The sequence below is a fragment of the Nothobranchius furzeri genome, chromosome 17, assembly GCF_043380555.1.
Source record: "Nothobranchius furzeri strain GRZ-AD chromosome 17, NfurGRZ-RIMD1, whole genome shotgun sequence".
In the NCBI taxonomy this organism is placed as follows: domain Eukaryota; kingdom Metazoa; phylum Chordata; class Actinopteri; order Cyprinodontiformes; family Nothobranchiidae; genus Nothobranchius; species Nothobranchius furzeri.
In genome coordinates this window covers 27,518,124-27,539,880 of record NC_091757.1, presented here as the reverse complement: position 1 = coordinate 27,539,880, position 21,757 = coordinate 27,518,124, and the positions used below count along the sequence as shown (strand labels likewise).

At 41.9% G+C, this 21,757-nt stretch overlaps 1 protein-coding gene across 1 annotated transcript in view; it reads right to left on the bottom strand.

The window, feature by feature from the left end:
- Positions 1–21,757, bottom strand: part of tacr1a (tachykinin receptor 1a) — a 170,864-nt gene that overhangs the window by 13,419 nt on the left and 135,688 nt on the right. Inside the window, exons 3-4 of the mRNA XM_054731214.2 lie at positions 15,963–16,113; positions 3,391–3,587 (exon numbers count right to left, since the gene is read on the bottom strand). Coding sequence (XP_054587189.1) covers positions 3,391–3,587; positions 15,963–16,113 — 348 coding nt within the window. The remainder of the gene's footprint in view (positions 1–3,390; positions 3,588–15,962; positions 16,114–21,757) is intronic.

Here is a 21,757-nt window from a genome sequence, read left to right as displayed (position 1 = left end):
GAATTACTTTGTTTTGATGGAGCGGTTTTGTGAGTATAACAGCGGCTGTGCGCAGGACGCAGCTGGAGTATTTGAGCCATTACCGCTGCGTCCGCTCTGCTCATAGAATGCCCTCAAAGCTGAGTCCTTAAATGACGTAATGTGGATACTTTTTTTCAGGTTTCCCGCAATTTGAATTTTTAAGAAACCCGCATCTTGATTCTGGGTTTAAAATTGTGATGTAATTACCACGTTACTGACAATTGTACCGAGTAAATATTACCATTTTCTTTCCCTGTAATGCCTTACATTACCACATTACAGCAAAAAGCAATGCATTACAGTAGTTAATTACTTTTGTACCGCATTACTCCCAACACTGCTGATCAATGCTCGTAACCCCTTAGGCCCAGTTCACACCGCAAGACAATCATGTGGATATTTGACCTGATTCTCTCCTGATAATCTTAAGGACATGCCTAAATGGTTCTAGAGATAATCTTATCAGACATTCCTGCTGTGTGTGGTGTGTTACACGAGCTCTGGTCTGCTTGAAAGAATGTTGAGACTGCTCTGATCGTGAATCCAAACTTACAAATGTGTTGGATTAGTATTTTTTCGTGTTTGAAAGTAATCTGGCATTTTTGTAATCCAGCAATGTGAACTGGACCTTATCTGACTCTTTTCAATCAGAGCAATAGCTCCACAACAGGGTGATGGTGGTGGAGGAGTTAAGTGTCAGCCTCACTGTCAAAAGGTCGCAGGTTTGAGCCCTGCTCAGTCTGTCTCTGCTGTTGTGTCCTTGGGCAAAGGGCTTAACCCACCTTGCCTGCTGATGATGGTCAGAGGTCGGCAGCCTCACTTCTGTCAGTGTGCCCCAGGGCACCACCGCGGTGTGTGTGTGTGTGTGTGTGTGTGTGTTTGACTGATTGTGTTGTACAGCACCTTGAGGGGTTCTAGGACTCTAGAAGGTGCCGTATCAAACACAGGCCATTTACCATGGAGCTTCTCACCCTAATCATAAGGAGAAGCTCATCTCAACCGCTTCTCTTCCAGCTTGTTCTTTCAGGACCCAGATCTCATTACCAGAGGTGAAACAGCACACCGAGAGCCTCATCTCTCAGCCCATCTCCTTAATTACAACAAACCAGAGGACTGTTCTCATTATGAACCCCTCATCTCTCTCTCTACTCTGCACCACTCATAAACAAAGATAGTTTAACTCCTCCACTTGCTCCCAGAGGGATCATTCCACGTTTACTTCTGGTAGAGAACCATGGCTTCAAACTTAGAGGAGTGAAGTTTCATCCTGGCCTTTAAACTCTGCTGCAGCCACCCCAGAGCATGCTGAAGGTCGTTGCACCGAAGACTTCAACATTATCAAAAGCAGATAAGAAACTCTGAGCTTCCCATAGCAAACATGACATTGTGGAAACATATAAAGACCTTGGGACAAGCTCTATCTTTCAATGCGCCATGCCTTCCCCTGAGTTCTCAGAGTCTTCCTCCTTCAATAACCAAACATCCCCATCCCACCCAATGCAATCTCAATACCCTCCGCTCCCGTGGGATCCCAATGCCGTTGCAGGGCTCTGCTTTGCACCTTCTTTGCCCTCCATGCGTACTCTTCTACATCTACCACTGAATCAGAATAAAATCAGGGAGGCTATTCCTCATAACCACATTCTCCAGGTAAAGTCTGCATTGCCATTAAAAGGAACGATGGAAACCCCAGAGGGTGCCACTCCAAAGACACCAACCAGAGGCTTAAACAAGGCTGGGTAATTTGAACTGCAGTCTGGTGCATAAGAACTGTTTTCTCCTGCAACTTCTAACCAGAGAGGAGATATCCTGTCATTCACAGAACTCTTCAGGTCTCTTGTGATTATCCTCATACCAGCCAACAGGAGGGCCATCTCTGTCCTAGGATGCCCCCCTCGATCCACTGCAGGAGGTGGAAGACAGAAGGACTCTAAACTCTAAATGTCTAAACAGTCTTTAGGTTCTGTGGAGGCCCGTTAATTATCTGTTGATTCAAATCAGGTGTGTTGGAGTAGAGAAAACTCTGAAGCATGCAGAATGACGGTCCTGACAAGACTGGGTACCACTGTCATTAGGGACATCTGTTGAGTCATTAAAAGAATACTTTGCAACTTTTTCATATTTTTTAAGCATTTTCTTGAGCCAGTCTGTGCTAAAACGACCCTTTACAGGCTTAATGAAAGGCCATTCAGCCCCTATCGCCCCTGTGGCCAGAATACTGCACTTGCAACGTCACAGTTGCCGGTCTGGTCTGTTGGGACTTACCTGGTGCTACTGTCTGGCATCAGCATGTTTCCTGCATATTTAAGATCATGAACACATCTGATTTGTTTAATTTAGTGATGAATTACTCTCACAGACATGTAGGAATGCTGAGAGACGTTTCAGCTGTTAGATTAAGGTGTTAAAAAGACAAATGCACAGCGAGGAGATAGGGTTTGGATTTGCTTCTACAAACTGACACCAGGGGGTAAACTGCCTAGTATTCCTGTCATAGCTCAGAACTAGATGGAGTGGTCTGGCGACTGGAGGAACGTGTTTTGGCCAGCTGGTTGTGTGTTAAGATCGTGGCCACATTGATATCCAATGTAAGGAAACAGTCAGATACAGATCTACACACACACACACACACACACGCACGCACGCACACACGCACGCACGCACGCACGCACGCACGCACGCACGCACAGTTGAAGAGAATACTACTAATAAAATGAAGCTTGATAATGGGGAGGAGGTGGAACTATGCAATCATACACATCAGTCACAAACCTTTTAAAAAGTTAAAGTTTACCTTGGCTAGACTCCACCTGTGGAAACCTTCTGACATTTTCCTGACAAGTAACCTCAAAGAGAGCAAACACAGCCTCCGCTGTCGTGACTGAGTTTACAACTGCTGTCACTGAAAGCAGCAGCATGTCTGCTTTTCTTTTGCGATGAGAAAACCAGAGTGTGTGGCTGCATTTATGAGGGAAAGCAAGTTAAATGGTCTGTCGCCTTTGCTGAAAGTAAATAAACGACTGGGCGAAGGAATAGGAGACAGAAAGTCTAGATTTCTGCTGAACTCTAAAGCAGAAAAAGCTCAAAGTTTGGCTGACAGAACAAAAACCGTGCTGCTAATTTCATTAGCTTATTTTCTAGTTTTATAAGGTCACTTTTTCTACATCAGTTTGAGATAAACAATCTCTGAATTTCAGACCAAAAACTTGGTTGATTTGTGTTTTAACTGATATCTCCTCCAAGATCACGTCTAACAGGAGGAATCCATCTTGTCAGGTAGAGATGAGTGGATCCTCTCTGGATAAAGGATGAATATTTCTGTGACGCTGGCAGATCCGAGTGCTTTGGTGTGTGACGGAGATGACACACCTGTCGTTGAGGCAGCAGTAGATGATGGGGTTGTACATCGTGGAGCTCATGGCCAACCACATGATGGCCAGGTAGACCTGCTGGATGAATGCTTCTTCAGACATCTCAGGGAAAAACTGGTGCAGCAGGAAGTAGACATGGTAGGGCAGCCAGCAGAGCGCGAACGTGCACACCACAACAATCATCATCTTCACCACCTGTGGGAACAAGAACATCCTCAGCAATAACAGCTGTTTTCTGTACAACCCGTTACGTCCCTCTCCTGGTTGCAGACACTTGATGTCACGGCTGCAGCTCGAGGTCCGTTAATGGATTTCAGGCTGTGCCTGGAATCATCATGCTGTTTCTCCTATCATTAATCTCTCCTCGCCAGCTCGATTTAAAATACAATTATCTTACATTTAGATGCAAAAGTGGACCAGCGTCTCATCAGTGTGGTGATAAAGTCTCATATGTTGAATTTAAGGTGATTATCGCATCTTAAGTTCATTCTCACTCAATACAAACTTGCAAACGAAGCCCATAGTTTTACCACTTCTTGGCTGGATTACCAGAACACACTCCTGTCTCTGTCAGTCACCTGCAGCTGATGCAAAACGCAGAGCTCTCAAGCCCAATGCAATGAGCACAGGTCACACACACTCTCCTGATTTAACAGAGACACAGCATTCCTCGCACAGAAAAATAACAAAGCCCATAATGAATGGGCTGCGTTTAGCGGAGCATGCACCGCTCCAAAAGCCATGAGGGTACTTTTAAATCTAAACACATTAATGGGTTTATTATCTGTATTCTTCCTGAACAGGTGACGTTTGGCTGATAAGGAAAAGATGGTTGTGATTTAAAGAGGTCATTCATTCATATTTTACAGTGGTCTCTAGTAGGAATGAATGCCTTTTAAGTCATACCCTCGAGAAAAAAAAGTTCCAGTGCGCCTGTTTCAGCATGGAGGAGAGAGTGGCAGAACACAGTCTTATTTCCTGATGTTTGGACATCTGTCCTCTGATTGGCTAACAGCAATGTGACTCTACCACTGACTCTGCTTTGTAAAGTCGATGTTTTATCTCCACAAATAACAAAAGCCTAGAGGAGTTCTGCTGTTTGGTGTAGTTGCTAACGCTAATGGTTAGCTTATACTAGCCGAGACACTCTCTGCTGTTTCCTGGACGCTAAACCAGCATCAGTCTTCCCCGTCGTGAGCTAAGATGAGCGATTCCATGAATGTTAAGTGACAGTGTGACATAGATCTGTCAGGATTTTCTGATCCTAGAGTTTCACCGTCTGTTTTCTATCAGAAGCTAAAGCAGGAGATAGGTGTAGGAGACTATTTTCATTAGGGATGTCCCAGTCCCGATCCCTGGATCAAATCGGGCCAATTTTTTCATATTTTTCAGTGATCGGAGATCTGAAATCATAACTAACGAGTCTTGCCAATCTCAACAACATATAACCACAGCTCCAGCAGATGGAAGGAGATCTCTACTGCAGTTGCCAAGCACATCTGCAAAGATATAGTTCCAGTCTGCACGGTCGACATACGTAGGTTTTGTGAGATGGTGCAAACACTCGATCTAAGATACAAACTTTGAATTGAATGAAAGAAATAATGCTTTATTGTCATCACTGCTGCACAAGTCATCGGATTTAGATTGTGATCAAGATTTTGGTGGCCATAAATTAACCTGATTGTCAGCAATATTTAAATTCCAAACGCGAGCTATTCTGCTTGGGCGAAAGCATGGCTAAAGCTTCAATAACCCTTCTACTGCGGTTGTGTCGGCGCAACACAAAATGGCTTCCATATTTTGAACTGCCATAACTCTTTGACCATTTGCGCAAATCAACATAATTCCAACTGATTCTGAAAGCTGAGACTCTGCGCCTTCCAGTGGTGTACAATTCATTACGGTAAAGTTACGCAAGTCCCTGCCAGGGAACCAGGAAATAAACACTCTGCAGTTAAAACAATAGAGCGGTGAAATTGTTTTGGACGTTATCTCTTCTACTGGTGTAAATAATAATTATTTTCTGTAAAAAAATTATTTTATGTTTGTATATAGTAATTTAATAATAGACTTAGTCATATTTGACGTCGCTTCACTGTTCTTTTACTTGTTTTATCACCTGTAGTTAATTATTTTTCAGCTGCATTTTTCACTGAAGTTTTTTTTATTATTTTATATGTTAGATTTGTTTTTGTAAATAATGGAAGAAATCAGGAAATCGTCTAGAAAAAGGAAACTTCCCTCAAGATTTGTTGATGAGGAGCAAGACGTGCACTACATCGGTCTTTCCATCACAAATGCAGTAGGCTACGTATATCTGCACTAAATTTGTTCCAAGCTACACACATTCCAGTTTCTGTCTAGTATTTCTGCTAATACTATTATACACTATTATATGCTACTACTGCTACTTCCAGGAAAACAAAACCTCCATGTACATCCGTGGTTGAGGATTCAGGTGTGGACGAAGATGATTTTCCATCACAGCTGCAGTGAGTTTATCTACAGTTCAAATATATTTCTAGCTTTAGTTTAGTATTTTCTTTTTTTTTACAGTTTTCATTTTCTAGTATTTACTGCTTGAATATGTTTTATAAAATCTGATATATTTATACTTTTAGAGATTCTTCTGAAGAAGAGCCATCCATCATCACCAGCAACAGGCAACGTCAGAGACGCTGCTGGAGATGCTCCACATCTTCTGGACTCCTGGTAAACAGTCAGACCCAGGTACCATCAACCCACGACACCCAGATTTATCCCCAGAAGAACACCTGGCTGTCAGCTACCTCTCACCACCAGCTCCATAAACAAATCAGCAACAAGTAGCAGGAGGCCATGAAACATACACAGGAGGCATTTTCTGTATAAACTGTAATTCTTTCCGTTAAATTGCACTTTGAGATTGCTCTCTGCAAAAACATATTTAGTTAGCACTTTGAAATATAAAAGTATAGTATGTAGTATAGGAGTTTTTGGAGGGATCTTGCATTATTTATAATCTATTCTAAAGTTTCATTTTTCACAGAAAAGCGTTGCAACATTGTTTGTAATTGGTGCAAAAAATACATATTTTACCAGATAAGATGAATGATGGTGATTAATAATCGTGATTACAATATTGATCAAAATAATCGTGACTATTATTTTGGTCATAATCGTGCAGCCCTAATCGTTATATCATTTTCAGACTATAAAGTGTTATATCAGGATATGGACATTTTTGCCATATTGCCCCACCCTAGGGAGGATGAATAATTGGACATATTTCTCTTTGCACCAAAAACATTAGTGAGAACAGAGTGAGGCCATAACGTTTATAATAACATCTATAATCCCAGCCCTAATCCCAGCAGACACAATCTCACTCTGACCTTTACATCAAACCTGAGAGCTCTGAAATTCTCACTTTTATTTCCTGGCTCAGTTAGAGACATTGACAGTTGTTTTTGCTATTCCTGCTCTTATCCAGTAACACAAAAGGAATAGAGGAAGAGAGTGCAGTGAGGTGATGGAGCTCATTCGTCTATAAAGGACAACAGACTGAGCTAATGTCTCAGAGTGAAGGCAGCATGCCGGTGCTTTAGTTTGACTTTTGAATCAGATTAGAAGATTTAAAAACAGTTTGATCTTTCAAAATAGATTTTTCATTATTATTACTTGATTATTTCAATCAGTGCAATAATTAGATAATTATCTAGAGCACAAGTTCTTATTTTTTTGGAACTTTTTATTTTTGAATTAGAACAACAACATTTACATGGAGATGCATTTGAGTTTCCTCTTCCCCTTCTCCAGAGCAATGTTTCCCTGAACAAAAGTTCGAGTCGTTTGTGTCTCCATACAAAATCAGCTCTTTCCTAGATGTCAGAAAGTCACGACTGCTTTGGCAGTGAGTGATATCCAAGGTTCCTATACGAGGATCCTTTATGACGTCAGTGTTTATGTTTCCCGCATAGCATCATGGTAGTATGTGGCAAGAAGCAACGCATTTTGCCTGTAATTCTGTTGTTTTGCACATTCAGAGGAAGATTCAGCAAAGCAGATGGATTATTCCTGCTGTGTGCTTTAATGTCCGGCCCGTGCGAGGTTTGATAAAAAGTGATAATCTGATTATTATTTAACCCACACACTAATTTTATTACTCCCCTCCTCATCTCTCCTAGAGAGCCGGGGACATAATAATCTGGGGGCTCGTCCGGGATTTATTTATATATTACCATCTTTCCCGACATATTAGGTGTGTGTAAAAATATTAACTGTGTGTTTGTGTCCCTTAGAGGCGGAGCATGGAAACCTTCGACCTGCACGCATTTGTGGCGGCTCCTTCGCACCGGCTTCTGGAGAGTTGCTGCAAAGCTGATCTGCGGCAGGTTCCCGCTAATTTCAGTCTCCCCCTTCCGAAGAAGCTCACGTTCTTCAAAATTTGTTGGTGGATTATTTGGAAACCCAAAGACTTCTACCCTCGCCGTCCCCTCATGGTGCGTCTCCGCCGCCCTCGGACGAGAAAATGGGCCAGCTCGTTCAGAAGAGGGAGACCCTCGCCTCGGCTCTGCCTTCTTTGAAGATTTGTCCCGGGAGTCTGACTCGTCGGGAGCATGTTCTCCCTGTACTCCGCTCACTAAAGCCCGGCTTAAGCTAAGCTTAGCTCATCTGAAGATCCAGCGGAGGAGAGAGCTCATGAGCGACGCCATGAGCTGGACTTGAAATGAATGGACACAAAGGTTCGCCTCCGGGAGCTCGAACTACAATTAGCCACCGTGCAAGCTACTCCCTCCGTGAGCTACCCCCTCACCGCTGATCACCCAGCGGCATCGTCTCCGTCTCAGCCTGGACTGTCCCGAGACGCCACGTCTCCTTTGGCTGCCACAACGTTGCCGCCCGCCTTCGATATCTCCAAATGTGTTTCGCTTCTTCCGCCCTTCCGGGAGACTGAAGTGGAGGGGGTTTTGTCTGCTTTCGAGAGGATTGCGGTAACTCTCCAGTGGCCTCGTGAAGTGTGGTCGTTGCTCTTGCAGTGTAGGCTCACAGGTAAGGCCCTTCAGGTTATTTCGGCTCTTTCTCTAACGGACAGTTCTAATTATGAATGTGTAAAAGCCGCCGTGTTAAATGCGTATGAACTCGTTCCTGAGGCTTGTCGTCAGCACTTTCGTTTTGAAAATCCTCAGCCTAATCAGGCGTATGTTGAATATGCTCATGAGAAATCGGTCCTCTTTGAAAAATGGTGCTCTGCTTCAGGGGTAGACTCCTTAGCTGACCTCAAATAACTACTTATGGTGGAGGAGTTTAAAAGACACGTGCCTGAGAGGCTCGTTTTGTTTTTAAACGAACAGAAGGTCAACTCTTTCAGCTGCTGCAAAATTAGCAGATGAGTATAAGCTAACGCATCGGTCTTGGGAGTCAAGAGCTGACCCCGGTCGACATAGGAGATCCTCTGACTCTTCCTCTGACCCTAGTAACCTTCCGGAGTGTTTATATTGTCACGAAAAAGGTAATTTCATTAGGAATTGTTTTCGTCTCAAGCGGAAAAACCGGAAGAGCGTAAACCCCCCTTCACCGAAGCCCGTGGCTGCTTGTGCTGTTGTCTTGGACGCGTTGGATAACTGTGAAACCCCTCACTCGAGTTTTAAGCCATTTTTGTCTGCTGGAGTGGTGTCTCTGTTGGGAGGCCGTGTTGGCCGGGAGGTAGTGATTTTAAGAGATACTCAAACTATGATAAAACGAAATGTGTTACCGTTTTCTGTAACCAGCCAGGCTGGTTCTTCTGTGTTGTTGCGGGGTGTTGACATGGGCTCTGTTCCAGCGGAGGTTCATTATATTCACCTCTCCTGCCCTTTGATTACTGGTGACCTAAAGGTAGCCATTTTAGAGAAGTTACCGATCCAGGGAGTGGACATGATTTTGGGAAACGACGCTGCTGGTGGATTAGTTTTGCCTCCTCCTGAGCACATCTCTCCTCCAGCAACCTGTGCCGACTCAGATTTACCGCCTGTTTGTGTCATACGTGCCGTGCCTCTTTTCGGCCACAAGATGGCCTCAGTGGCTTCTGCCTCGCCCGTCTCCTGGTGCTCAGCTGGATCAAATCATGGCTGATCACTTCCCAGCTGTTAAAAGCTGCTTTCGGCCATCAGTTCTTGGAGAAGGTCCAAGGGTAGTATAGACTCAGCTGCGTTTGTACTGCTCTCTTCTCCTCATTTGCTATTTAACTCATTTTGCTTGGTAGACTTCGGTGTTTGACTCGTTTTGGAATTTGGATTTAGGATTAAGACAATTTGGTATTCTGACTTTGGACCAGCTTTAGACTTTGACCTCGGATCTCCCCTTTTGTATTTATAAATGTATTATTCTCGGTTTTCTTCCCACCTCCTTCTGGGGTGGCGCTTTTCATTCTCCTTTTTGAATATAGTATTGGTTTTTTGGTTCTTTGTAAATATCCATTCGTTGTGTAATAAAATTCTTTTTTTTTAAGCGACACGTCACTCTGATTATTATTTAACCCACACACTAATTTTATTACTCCCCTCCTCATCTCTCCTAGAGAGCCGGGGACATAATAAAAAGTTTTATTGAAATTTCCTTCGTAAACGACCGCAAAATCTGTAAGAGATGATAGGAAGTGATCAAGTGTCTCAATCCGCAATCATAATAAAAATATATAAAGATTAATGAAGACTTATGGGCCTTGCAGTCGCTGTGAGGATTTATCCATTTTCTTTGGCCGTCACCCGGGTGATGTACACAACGCTGTGGCCCTGCTCGTCGGAGCTAACTGCTGCTATTAGCATGACCACGACTTTCTGTTTACAGAAGAGATCGGCTCAACTTCCCTAAAACAAAATAATGAAGACCTCCAGACATTTTAAAGACTTTAATGTTTTATGAGTCAAGAGCACAGGTCTTCCTGTTGAATAGGAATGAAGCTTGGTTTATGCTTGATGCATTCACTTTCCGCGCGGTGATGCGGCTCGCGGCTAGAACGCGCTTCACAACTCGCAGTGTTTATGGTTCATGCGGCTCGTCTCTGCGGTGAGCCAATATTCTCCCAAACTGAACGGGGCAGCATGGAGCTCTACGGCAAGCATCCAACACTACATCATAGTAGAAGTAGAAATGACTGTTTACAACACGGCATTTCAGCATTTTTAACAGCGTCCTCATCTTTTCCGACAGTGCGAGCTATTTCTCTCCAAGAATTATTAACAACATGTTAATCACGGTGATCTCTGAGAGCTGAATCATACAAATGTCTGTATTTACGAACCTCTGCCGTACTAGTTCTTGCCAGTCCGCCATGTTTTTCTGCGTCCGTCCGTCCGCGTGGTTAGAAATTTTCCGAGGTGCGCGTTGCGGAAATGCTGGGCCGTGCGGAGGCGCGGCGGAGGGGCGTGTTTTTATTTATTTATTTTTTTACCGTGTCCTGTCTGGCTGTGAAGCAAGCAGAATTGATGTCTGAATGCTGGTGACAAGCCTTACAGATTTACTCTCAGGTGGAGCATCAAAGCGTTTGCTTTTAATGTCACGCCTGATACTTAAAACTTTATTGTTATTGTTGTTGAATGCTTTGTAATTCCGACCAGACACGGAGACAGAGGTGAAAGAGAAAGGAAAAGAAAAGGTGGGGAGAGAGAGAGGGGGGGGGGTGTCCACAAAAATAAACAATGAACAAGAGTCTGCTTCTAGACCTGCAGAAAAAGACAAAAACAAAGCAAAAGGACAAAAAAGGGACACAACAACAATTCAACAAGATCAAGCTATCACTGCGTCAACTTGATGAAAAAATATATAAACAGCATTGCTTAACTGAAGAATCACGATAATAAATCACAGTGCATTAAGTGCCCACCATAGTCTTAAGACCTGTGTTTAACGTGCCCAAGCCCATACTTTTGAGAGCACCATGTGAGCACCTGTGTGTGTACACGCGCTTGTTTATTTAAGGTTTCTCTATAGGAGCATCCAACAGAGAGTGTGAGGGACCACAGATCCGCCCCCCAAAGATGCGCAGGAGACGGGGGGAGCTCCAAGTCCCAGAGATCCAGGCGCTGCCCCAGAACACAGGAACCCCAAGGAGACTGCAACCAGAAAGGCCCCCGCCCCCCTCGAGGGGTGTGGTTGTTAAAATGACGCAAAATGACGCAACTTTTCCGCGCAGAGCCGTGCGGACCTCGCGGACACGTCAAGCATAAACCAACCTTAAGTGTCTCCTCAGCGGATTTGTGATGAAAACTTATGGAGCTAGGATTGGGACAATATTCAATGTAACTAGTAACAAGTTTTGTAACTTGGAACATGTTTCATGACACGTAACTTTGGATTCGTAACTTGTAACTTTAGTTTTCTAACTTGTAAATCTCAATTTGTACTTGTATTTCTTGTTTTGTAACAGGAAAATTTCATTTTGTACATGTATTTTTTATTTTGTAAATTCAAACTTTTATTTTGTACATTTACTACTCATTTTGTAACATCAAACATTCATTCAGAAACATGAAACTTTCGGTTTTTACCCAGCAGACTTCCAAAAATAAAAAATCAATGTACATGTTTGAAATAAAAACTCTCAAAACACAAATTTCATTCTACAGGTACAAACCTCAAATCTACAGTTACGGATCTTTTTGTCTCAATTCTAGCGTCGGTAGGAGGAGCTTGGGTGGAACCAGTGAGAGCACGAGTCTTAGCTACCAATCACATTTCTCGAATTCCTGTCCCATCACTGGGAGAGGAGGGCAGGGTTCTGTCAGAGCTGTAGAGAGAGTTGCGACACTCCAATAGACTCCTATGGAATGCGGGAGTCGCGTGGTTCATGTAGCTTCGAATAGTTCCAAACAGCCCCCGCTGCTGCATTGACCGTAGTTCATTTTCGGTGTTTCGGAAGGATTTTCTCTGGTAAGTTGATGAAATGTCATCATTTTGTTGCATTGTGAAGCGTTAGCTAACCGCTTCGTACCAAAATAAGCCAACGATGATATTTTATGTTGCCAATTTTAGCTAGATAACCTTTAATGAGCTAACTGTGTGCAGCTTGTTGATTGTGAGCAGGAGGACGAGCTGCAGACGGGTTTATTTGTTTGTTTGATTCTACGTTTTAAAAATATTCCCCACAGTTTGAAATAGGTTATAAACTTTTGACATTATTAGTTTTATTTGGGATTTCTTTGTACAATACGTTGCTGGTTACAAAACTTGTTACAAGTTACATTGAATATTGTCCCAATCCTAGCTCCATAAAAACTCCGGCAAATCATACCAACGTTTTCCATAATCCGAGAGCTCTTACAGGCTTTCAACAACCTTAATTTGTTCTTCAATAAAGACTTGAAGCTTCTCTCTAAACCTCCTCTTGTATTTGGACGTTGACGTGTTTATATATGAAGGATTTTGTCTATAAACTCTCCTAAAATTGTACGTCGCGTATTGATAGCAGCTTGTTTTTGCCACCCAGCCACTCTCGCACAAAGATGAAAAAAGATGTCAACAAAGATCCTCCTATAGATTTCTTCAAGTTAAATTGGAGTATTTTTAAAGGGCTTTTGTACCCCAAAGTATAAGTTTGTCTATTGCCATATTCCCAAGTGGAAACAAACACTTTTTAATAGGGCTGCATGATATTAGGAAAACCTGCGATATGCGATAACAGTGATTAATATTGCGATGACGATATTACTTGAGATGAATAAAAACTTACCTCAGGAACAAAAATAATCAAAAACGAAGAAATGGAAAAAAAATTACAAATAAATATCATAAAAATGTGAAAAGATGTGAGGAAAGGGGAAAAGAAAATGAACAGGAAAAGGGAATCAGTGGATCTCGGGAAAAGCAGAATCAACAGAAAGAGCAGAACAAAGCTAACTCAGGTGTTTGCTAATCATGAAAATTAAGTGTCGTCCGCCTCGGGGGCGAGTATCTAACCTATGAGAACCCACCCAATTGGACAAACAGGGGAAGAGCTCGAGTTGATTTGTTAAAAAAAGATCATGCTTCCGTTTGATTGACAGAATGCATTATGTGTATCAAACATCGGAGCTGACCATTCATTACGATATTATCTTTTCTTTGCGATATGCGTATTGTGCATGCTAATATCGCGATAACGATATATTTGCAATATATTGTGCAGCCCTACTTTTTAACCAACCCAGTCATTTTCCTGATCTGGCAGTACTCCTTCAGCTTTAGCTTGGCATAAAACAATGTGAGTGAATGGTACCAACTAGCCTTGAGTTTAAACATTACTCAGCGGTGATTCTAATTCTGTTTGGTGACCTGCAAGTGAAAATAATAATGCTAATATGTTAATAATAATGTTTTATTCTGTTGAAGTTCAGCGTAATTGAATCGAGTTGGAGGACCAGGAGAGTGTGATGTATAATGTGGCATTCCATGACCAGAAGAAGCGTTGTTTTTTACAGTGCTCTGGGAAGACAGCCCTGTGAATGATGTCATTGGAGGGATTTCTGCTGTTTTTTCCAGTGTTGGGAGTTTAGTAACAGTGATTTTAAAGCAGCAGGAACACTGCTTAATTAATTTTCCTTCCATTCTGCTTCACCAGCAACTCTTCTAATTTTACAGAAACTGGTTGTTTTGGGCAACATTTGCTGATGTCATTTCCTGCTGAGTTTCAGCCAATCAGTGTAAGGTAACCAAAAGTTCCACTCAGCTACTCTACCAGGCCTTTCCCAGTACCTACTCCTGTTCAGGTCCTGGGTTGGTTCCTGAAAACGGTGATGTTCACACACATGCCGGGAAGTTCCGGTAAACTCACCCTGAAGTTCTGAGAGTGGAAACACACCTAATGGGAATACATGTGTGAGGAGCCTAAACTAAGAGGTTTTTTTTTTACAGAGGGGTTACATTAGCACAGGGAAAAACTAAATTTTCTGTAAAAACTAAAAGTGTATTTAACACTGAAACCTTATTTCCATCCCTACAACATACATTTTACATAACATAGAAATGTTTAAAAAAACCATTCTCTGTAGACTGGACAAACCCCAGCACTGCTCTGAAAAGCAGTTTCAGTTATGCTTTGTAGCTCTTTCATAGTAACAACAGTTAAATCGTGATGTCAAGTTGTTGTTGTTATTGTTGTTGTTAGCCTCAAGGGCAACATGCCGATTATCACTTGTGAGTCGCTTTGGACAAAAGCGTCTGCTAAATATGTAAACATAAATCAGACCACACCTCGGTGGTAGTACTACAGATAAAACCCAGTACTACCAGTGTTCCCACAGGTGTTGTCAGCTTTCTGTTGAAACCGTAACGAGTCATGCTGCACTACGCCGATCATCTCCACTGAGAATGTTTCTGCTACTTTAACAGAAAGACCTCAGCCGCTTTGAACTCTCAACACAAAATGAAAATATTGGATTCTTAGACACATCATTAGCTAGAACATTGCCGACTACCAAAGGACAATAAATAATGTGAGGAGATGAAACATATGTGAGAGGCTGCCTCATTAGAGTAGAAGAAGGATCAGTAACCTGTGAGCTGGAAATTTGTAGATTCAAAGATTAACACAGGCTCTGTTTCCTCCTCCTTTTCCCTTCTAGGGTTTTGCACGAGCTCTAAAATCTTACAGCTTTGATATGTTTTTGTTTTGTAAGAGTTAAAGTGGATTTATGATGGCTTTGTTAGGCAAATAAAGCACAGTTCCTAATTCTATCATCCATCAAAATGTCAGATCATGTTAAGTTTTCAGAGTAGTGGATTTTTCCCCTTTCAGAAGCCTGAAATAGAAAAATCAGACACAAACGTCACTGGTAAACCAAGGGCCCTGAAAAAGAATGAAAAGTGAGCAGATGAAGGACAGAAGATGAAAAGGCTTTGGTTGGCTGAAAAGACAATGGGTGGGCTGGTAAACCACCGAAAGGAGAAGATGAAAGGAGAGAGAGCTGGAGGTCCAGTTTGAAATTATTATTTTACCAGCAGCAACATTTCATCCAAACTCTGCTTAAGGGTAGAGATTACAATGGAGGGAGGAGGGGGTGGGGGGTTAGGGAGAGAGAAAGAGAGAGGGAGGGAGATAGGTAGAGGGAGGGAGAGGGAAGGAGGGAGGGAGAGAGAGAGAGAGCTTTGCATGTATGTGTGTACTCATCTATACATCGAACTGAGGACATTTTGCTGGTCCTCACTTTGGTACGATGTTACAGAGCTCTACTAGTTAGTTTTAGAGGTCTGGTGTGAATTAAGTTTTAGCTTAGGTTAGAAAGAAAGAAAGAAAGAAAGAAAGAAAGAAAGAAAGAAAGAAAGAAAGAAAGAAAGAAAGAAAGAAAGAAAGAAAGAAAGAAAGAAAGAAAGAAAGAAAGAAAGAAAGAAAGAAAGAAAGAAAGAAAGAAAGAAAGAAAGAAAGAAAGAAAGAAAGAACCTCTCAAGATAAAAATCACGAGGCGCTTCACAAAAACATACAGGAAAACTATCCAGTCACTAAAATGAATGGAAGTCAAAGACGGTCCTCACAACGAATACAAGACACAAGCATGTGTACAATTGGGTGTGTGTGTGTCTGCGCATGAGTGTGTGTGTGTGAGTGTACCTAGTTTATTCCATGCATGGGGTTACCTTGCGTTTGGCAGTCAGCTGTTCCTTGTAGCGGTCAGAAGAATCTCCGGGGATTTCACTGGCCCAGAGACTGAGTCCTACCACCAGGTAGGCACAGCCCATCACCAGTAAAGGAAGGAAGTAGATCAGGATGGCCACACACACATAGTACCTGCAAACACACACGTACCACGATAAAGAAGGATCATGCCGCTGGAGTGTAACTAGGTGACCTTTAACCTGTTGCTGACATGATGCATCTACTACAGAGTAAGTACAGTGTAATTTATTAATAAAGCAGGTACCAAAGTAATACCACTTCATTAATACTAACTGTACCTTTTCATTTTCAGTCTGATAGAGTGGTGTCTGGGTGTGTGGTGGTTTTTCACTCAATGGACAAAAGCATCCTCGGATACTTAAGTCCAACAATAAACCTGAGGAACTGCAGATGTTTGCTAACATCTTGAGGTTAATCGTGATCAGACTTCTCTGTTTCCTCACACACCTGTAACAATCCTTCAGAGGCTCACGATTTTGCATCAGCACAAGCAAGTTGTCAAAGTTCAGTTTAAGCCAAATAAATGAGATTATTTCTCCTGTTTGCGTTAAAGGCAAAGGCAGAGTCAGCATTTCTAAAGAACACTTTGGCAGTTTTGAACCTTTTCTGTAAAAATGAAGTCTCTATAGTAAATTTATTTCTTTAACAAGCTGCCACTTTGCTGCTGTGTTGATTTCAGCTTAATCTCCTTCCTGTAGATGACACGGATTACAAAGCAAGTGAACCTGGACACCCGCGGTGGTGAGCTTGACACGAAATGTTTGTTTGGAGGTCATTGGACTTTTCCTAATTATATGCCTTAAAAAAAATCTGTTTTCCAGTGAGTTCACCCTTCACTATCTTAGTGCCCTTCAGTTTACTTCATACGTAGTACAAGCATACTGATGTCTACTCAGTGTTTCCCCTAGGAATTTTTCCAGCTGTGGTGGTGGTTGGGGGGGGGGGGGGGGGGGGGATTATGACACATCTCACCTTTATGTTAACATTGTTTTATTTGATGCACTCCACTTTGAACTGCACCAATCCAGCAGCTGCTGCATTTTCATAACTAGTATTAAAGGTGAATACACCAATATTTGCACAAAAAATAATTTTTGTTTTAAATTCTCAGTGATAACAGAGTAGTTCCCGCTGCTTCTTCGGGAATCGGCGCAAAGAAAACAAAAAAAAAAAAATTGGGATCTTGTAGGCGTGGCGGGCCGCCACGGCTACGCCTATGTAAGGGAAACACTGCTACTTGCATCAGCTGAGCACAGACTGGATCAGTCCTTCTGTGTGATTTGGGAAAAGCCTTCACAACTCTTCTTCAATAACTGTCAACCAAATTAAAATCCTCTATGGAATAATTCAATTTGACAGTTTAAGTAGTTAGCAAATGATGTGCATATCTGTCATGGACACAGTGTTTGATCCTCCACTTCCCTGTGATAGTGTGAACTGTCCTGGGATGTGCTTTGATACAATTGCATCATCTCATTTAGAGCCAGCGCTGGACTGACCATAGGGCATAGCGGGCAACTGCCCGCTGGGCCGACCCTTTCATCCTTTATGGGCCGGTGTCTGTTTTTTTTTTTTTTTTTTTTCTCCTGGCCTCTAGTTGTTGCGGACAACTTGTCCGCGCCGCCCCACGCGACGCCTCGTAAAAGTTGGTGGATTGGCCAATTGGTCATAATACACTCTGGGCTGGACCAATAGCCAGAGGTCTGATGCACCCGCCAGTTGTTTGTGAATCTCAGTAAACAGACAGACGAGCTTTACAAATGGAGAACAAAAAACGGAAAGGAGGAGCGGAGAAAATTCGACTAAAAAAGAAACTGGCCCTTCAGGCTGATGCTGGCACATGTGTTAAAATCTCACAGTTGTTTGGTAGTGAAGGTTCAAGTAAAATCAATTTAGGAAGTGATGGAGCCTCAGCCCAGCGACAGGTTGGAGAAGAAAAGAGGGAGGAGGAGGAGAAACCCGAGCCGGTGTTGTGCCATAAATTGACTCGCTGCCAAAAAATGATTAGCCACCGCGGGATCGCGCACGGTTAGGTAATTGCATTTCTAGACAAAATTCCCCAGGATTTCGCCCTAAAACTCAGCATATCTAGCAATATGGACATTCAGAAAGCAAAGATAACCTCTTCCGGTACTTAAATAGATGTTTATCGCGGATATTAGTGTGGCAGTGTTTGTGGCACCCTGCGCGGGAGCACGAGGACGTGCTTGTAGAAAGAGTGAGGAAGATGTGGCAGTGTGGTGAGCATCCACAATGTCCCGATTGATCATGCGCCCTGGCTACTTGGCCAAGGAGATGTCCTTTTGGCTGACTGGTTAGAGCGTATGACTTTCACCCGGGAGTCTGGGGATCGAATCCCGCCCGGGCACTTGTTTCTGCACCTTGCCACATTAGTTTTTCCAGTTCGGAAGTTGTTTTAAGTGTTGCTATTTGTCTTAAACGTTCACAATGAGGATATATTAATCCTTTTTGCAATATTTGCGATTGAAAGATGATTTGTGCCACAAACTTTGTGGTAAGAACTGGCTTTCTTTATGTTACAGCTTTGATACTAAAAAAATAAATAATGTAAAATGGCACCCTGTATTGAATGTAAACGTTGTATAAATGGAAATAAACAACTCTCCAGCGATTTAATTTTTCCCCTTCCTTTCTTTAGTCCACTTGACATGGAGCCACAGTTAACTAGTTTGGGGCACATTTTTACTTGAAAAAAAGTATTTAAAATGATCAAGCTTTGGCTTTAATGACACTGTGTAGGTTACTATCTATACATTACGTTGCTCTATTTAAAAGTAACAAGATAAAAGCTCTTCAGCACATAAAATTAAGATTGTCACTTGCCAAATAGACTACACCCTCCCGTTTACCTATAAGAAATGCCTCAAAATATCTTTAAATTCTTTATTGATGATTTAATTGTAGACAACTAAAATGGCATTTTACTTGCCAAAAAGTGATTGAATTGCTAAGATTTTCATGGAGGCTAAAATTGACCAAATAAGGGTTTTATGTATTATCTGTTGATGTTACTGTACTCATACTGTCTACTGTATCATCTTAAACACCCCAAAAATGGCAACAAAAAAAAGAAGATAATTTCCATTGCTAAAAATTGATTACAGTGTCCTGGTCACCTGTAAAGGGTTACATTTACCTAAATATTACTTTATTTATTATCTCTTGATGTTATTAGTGCCATCACAGGATGCTGGGTGTCTTTCACATTCATAAACACCTCAAAAATGGCAACAAATGATCATTTCCCTTGCCATAAATTGATTACAGTGTCCTGGTCACGTGTAAAGGGTTAAATTGACCTAAATATTACCTTATTTATTATGATGCTGGGTGTGTTCCACAATCATATTCGAATAAACATGAAAATATTCCGTCCGAATATCTGTTTCTTGTTATAAATATAACAGCTAGAAGGATTTACAGTTAAAATAAGAGAAACACGTGACTCCCCAGGAAGGGTTGTAACACCACTTGCCTCATGCACATAAGTGAACAAAACAAAGCAGCATGGAGACACTCCGTCTCCAACCACCTCTCAGGCAGCAGCCTGCACTCCCAAGTTCTACACGTCACCAGAACATAAACAACCGCAACACAATAAAAGCAGTGTTATACAAAATGGAAGGCCTGTAGTGTTTATTCTCTTACAGTAACAACTTATCAACTTTTTGGAGGAATTTATTTGAGAATTTTTTGGTTTTTAGTAATTGTGCAATAGAAAAGTAATCGCTAGATTAATCATCTAAATAATCATTAGAATAGTCGACTATTCGATAAAATAATCATCAGAATAATCGTTTTAAAAATAATCAGTTACCCCCAACCTTACTTTTTAGAATACCAGGATAGGAAGGATGGTGTAGGTTTACGTTTATTAGATTGATACATAAATATTACCAATAAGAAAGTGTACGTTGGTGTGTGTCAGAAACAGCGTAAGGCTTAATGTCTTTTCCAAAAAAAACAGGTGATGGGCCGGTCTCCAGTCAAAATGCCCGGGCTGAATTTTTGTCCCAGTCCAGCCCTGTTTAGAGCTGTGGAAAAAGTATGTGTTCAGATAGTAAAGAGCCTCAGACATCTTCGGGGAAACAACCCCTGAAAGGATGCATTGGCTGTTGCCATGGCAATTTCCCACAATTACCTTAATACTATAGATTAAGACTATGAAGCACAGAGGAAATCAAAATAGTAACAAACACCTAAAAAGAAAGATCCATGACCCAATCAAAGTGAAACGTACAGAGTTGTTCATAAAAAGTATTAGAGATCATACTATAATTAGGTATCAGGCATGAAGCATCGGAATCATCAGGAAATGTGAAAATATGTCTAAATATTGTAATGACTAATTAAGGGTTACAGTGAGAGCTGTGCTAGCCTAATGCTGCTGCTGCTGTCAGAGACGTGGTGGCGGATTAAGAGTGATGGTGAAACGGGTTTATATCAGCTGCATGTTGGACCACTCAAATAAACCACTGTTCAGGGCAAAATGCCCTTCTGTCTGGAGTTTATTCTGCACAAATGTCACAATAATAAGACATTATCTGAGGTCAGCTTGTGTTTGTAAACCAGCTGCTTAAAACTTCAAATGAATCAAGATAAATTAAAATGCTCAGAAGTACTAGCCTGGCCTGCCAGACTCCTCTGTTTAAATCTGCACAGAGAAAGAGTCTGGGAACTCTCCTATTTAAATAACCCTGCCCCCTAAACTCCAACTGTACCTCACACACCAAAACGTCAAGTTTCTCATAAAAAATGAAGTCGGCATTTCCGTCTTTTTTCTGATTGGTTATTTTTGAGCTGGCTAGTCCCGCCCCTCATGTACCTCTCTGCCTGTGAGTAACCAGTCTCATTCTCTGTGCAGAATTAAACAGAGGACGGCTCTGGCAGGCCAGGCTACAGAAGCAGCGCCCCTGCAGGCAGCAGCGAGACCAGCTAAGTCTTTGTGGATTATTAAACATGTCTGTCACAGACAGAGCTAATTTTTGGCAGTCTGCAGTTTGTGGTTTTCAGGAAGTTAATTCTATTATGAGCGATTATTTTTCGCCAGACAATAATAAAACACGCTGATAATGTCTGACTGTCTTACGTGATTTTGCAAACAATGCATCATGGCACCTGGACGTTATAGTAAGAGAGTAATGTCCTTGGAGGGGAAGCAACGACCTAAAACCAGAGTGAACATCGGTGCGGCGTACTCTCGTTTCAGGGAGCGAAAGGAGGCTCTTATTCTTAGTTTTCCTAATCCAGATTGCAAAACTGTAAAACCACTCTTGTTTGTAGTTTTACATCGTCCACCAGGCCCTGACTGAGTTTTTGGATCAGATCTCTGATTTTTTATCTGGTTTGGTGCTAAATAATGATAAGGTCATTGTAGTGGGGGATTTTAATATTCATGTGGACATTGAAAATGATAGCCTCAATGTAGCCTTTAGTAATATCTTAGACTCAATTGGTTTTACTCAAAGAATACATAGCTCCACCCACTCCTGCCATCATGCATTAGACCTTGTGCTGACTTATGGCATAGAGTTTGAGGAAATAACGATCTTTCCACATAATCCAGTCCTCTCGGACCACTTTCTGATAACCTTTGAGTTTTTTATAACTGAGTTCTCGAGACATGAAAGTAAATTTCACTATAGTCGGTCTCTATCTGACAACGCAGTTGCATCTTTTAAATCAACTATTCCATCTTTACTGTCCTCAGCATCTCAGAGGCATGTAGCAGAGG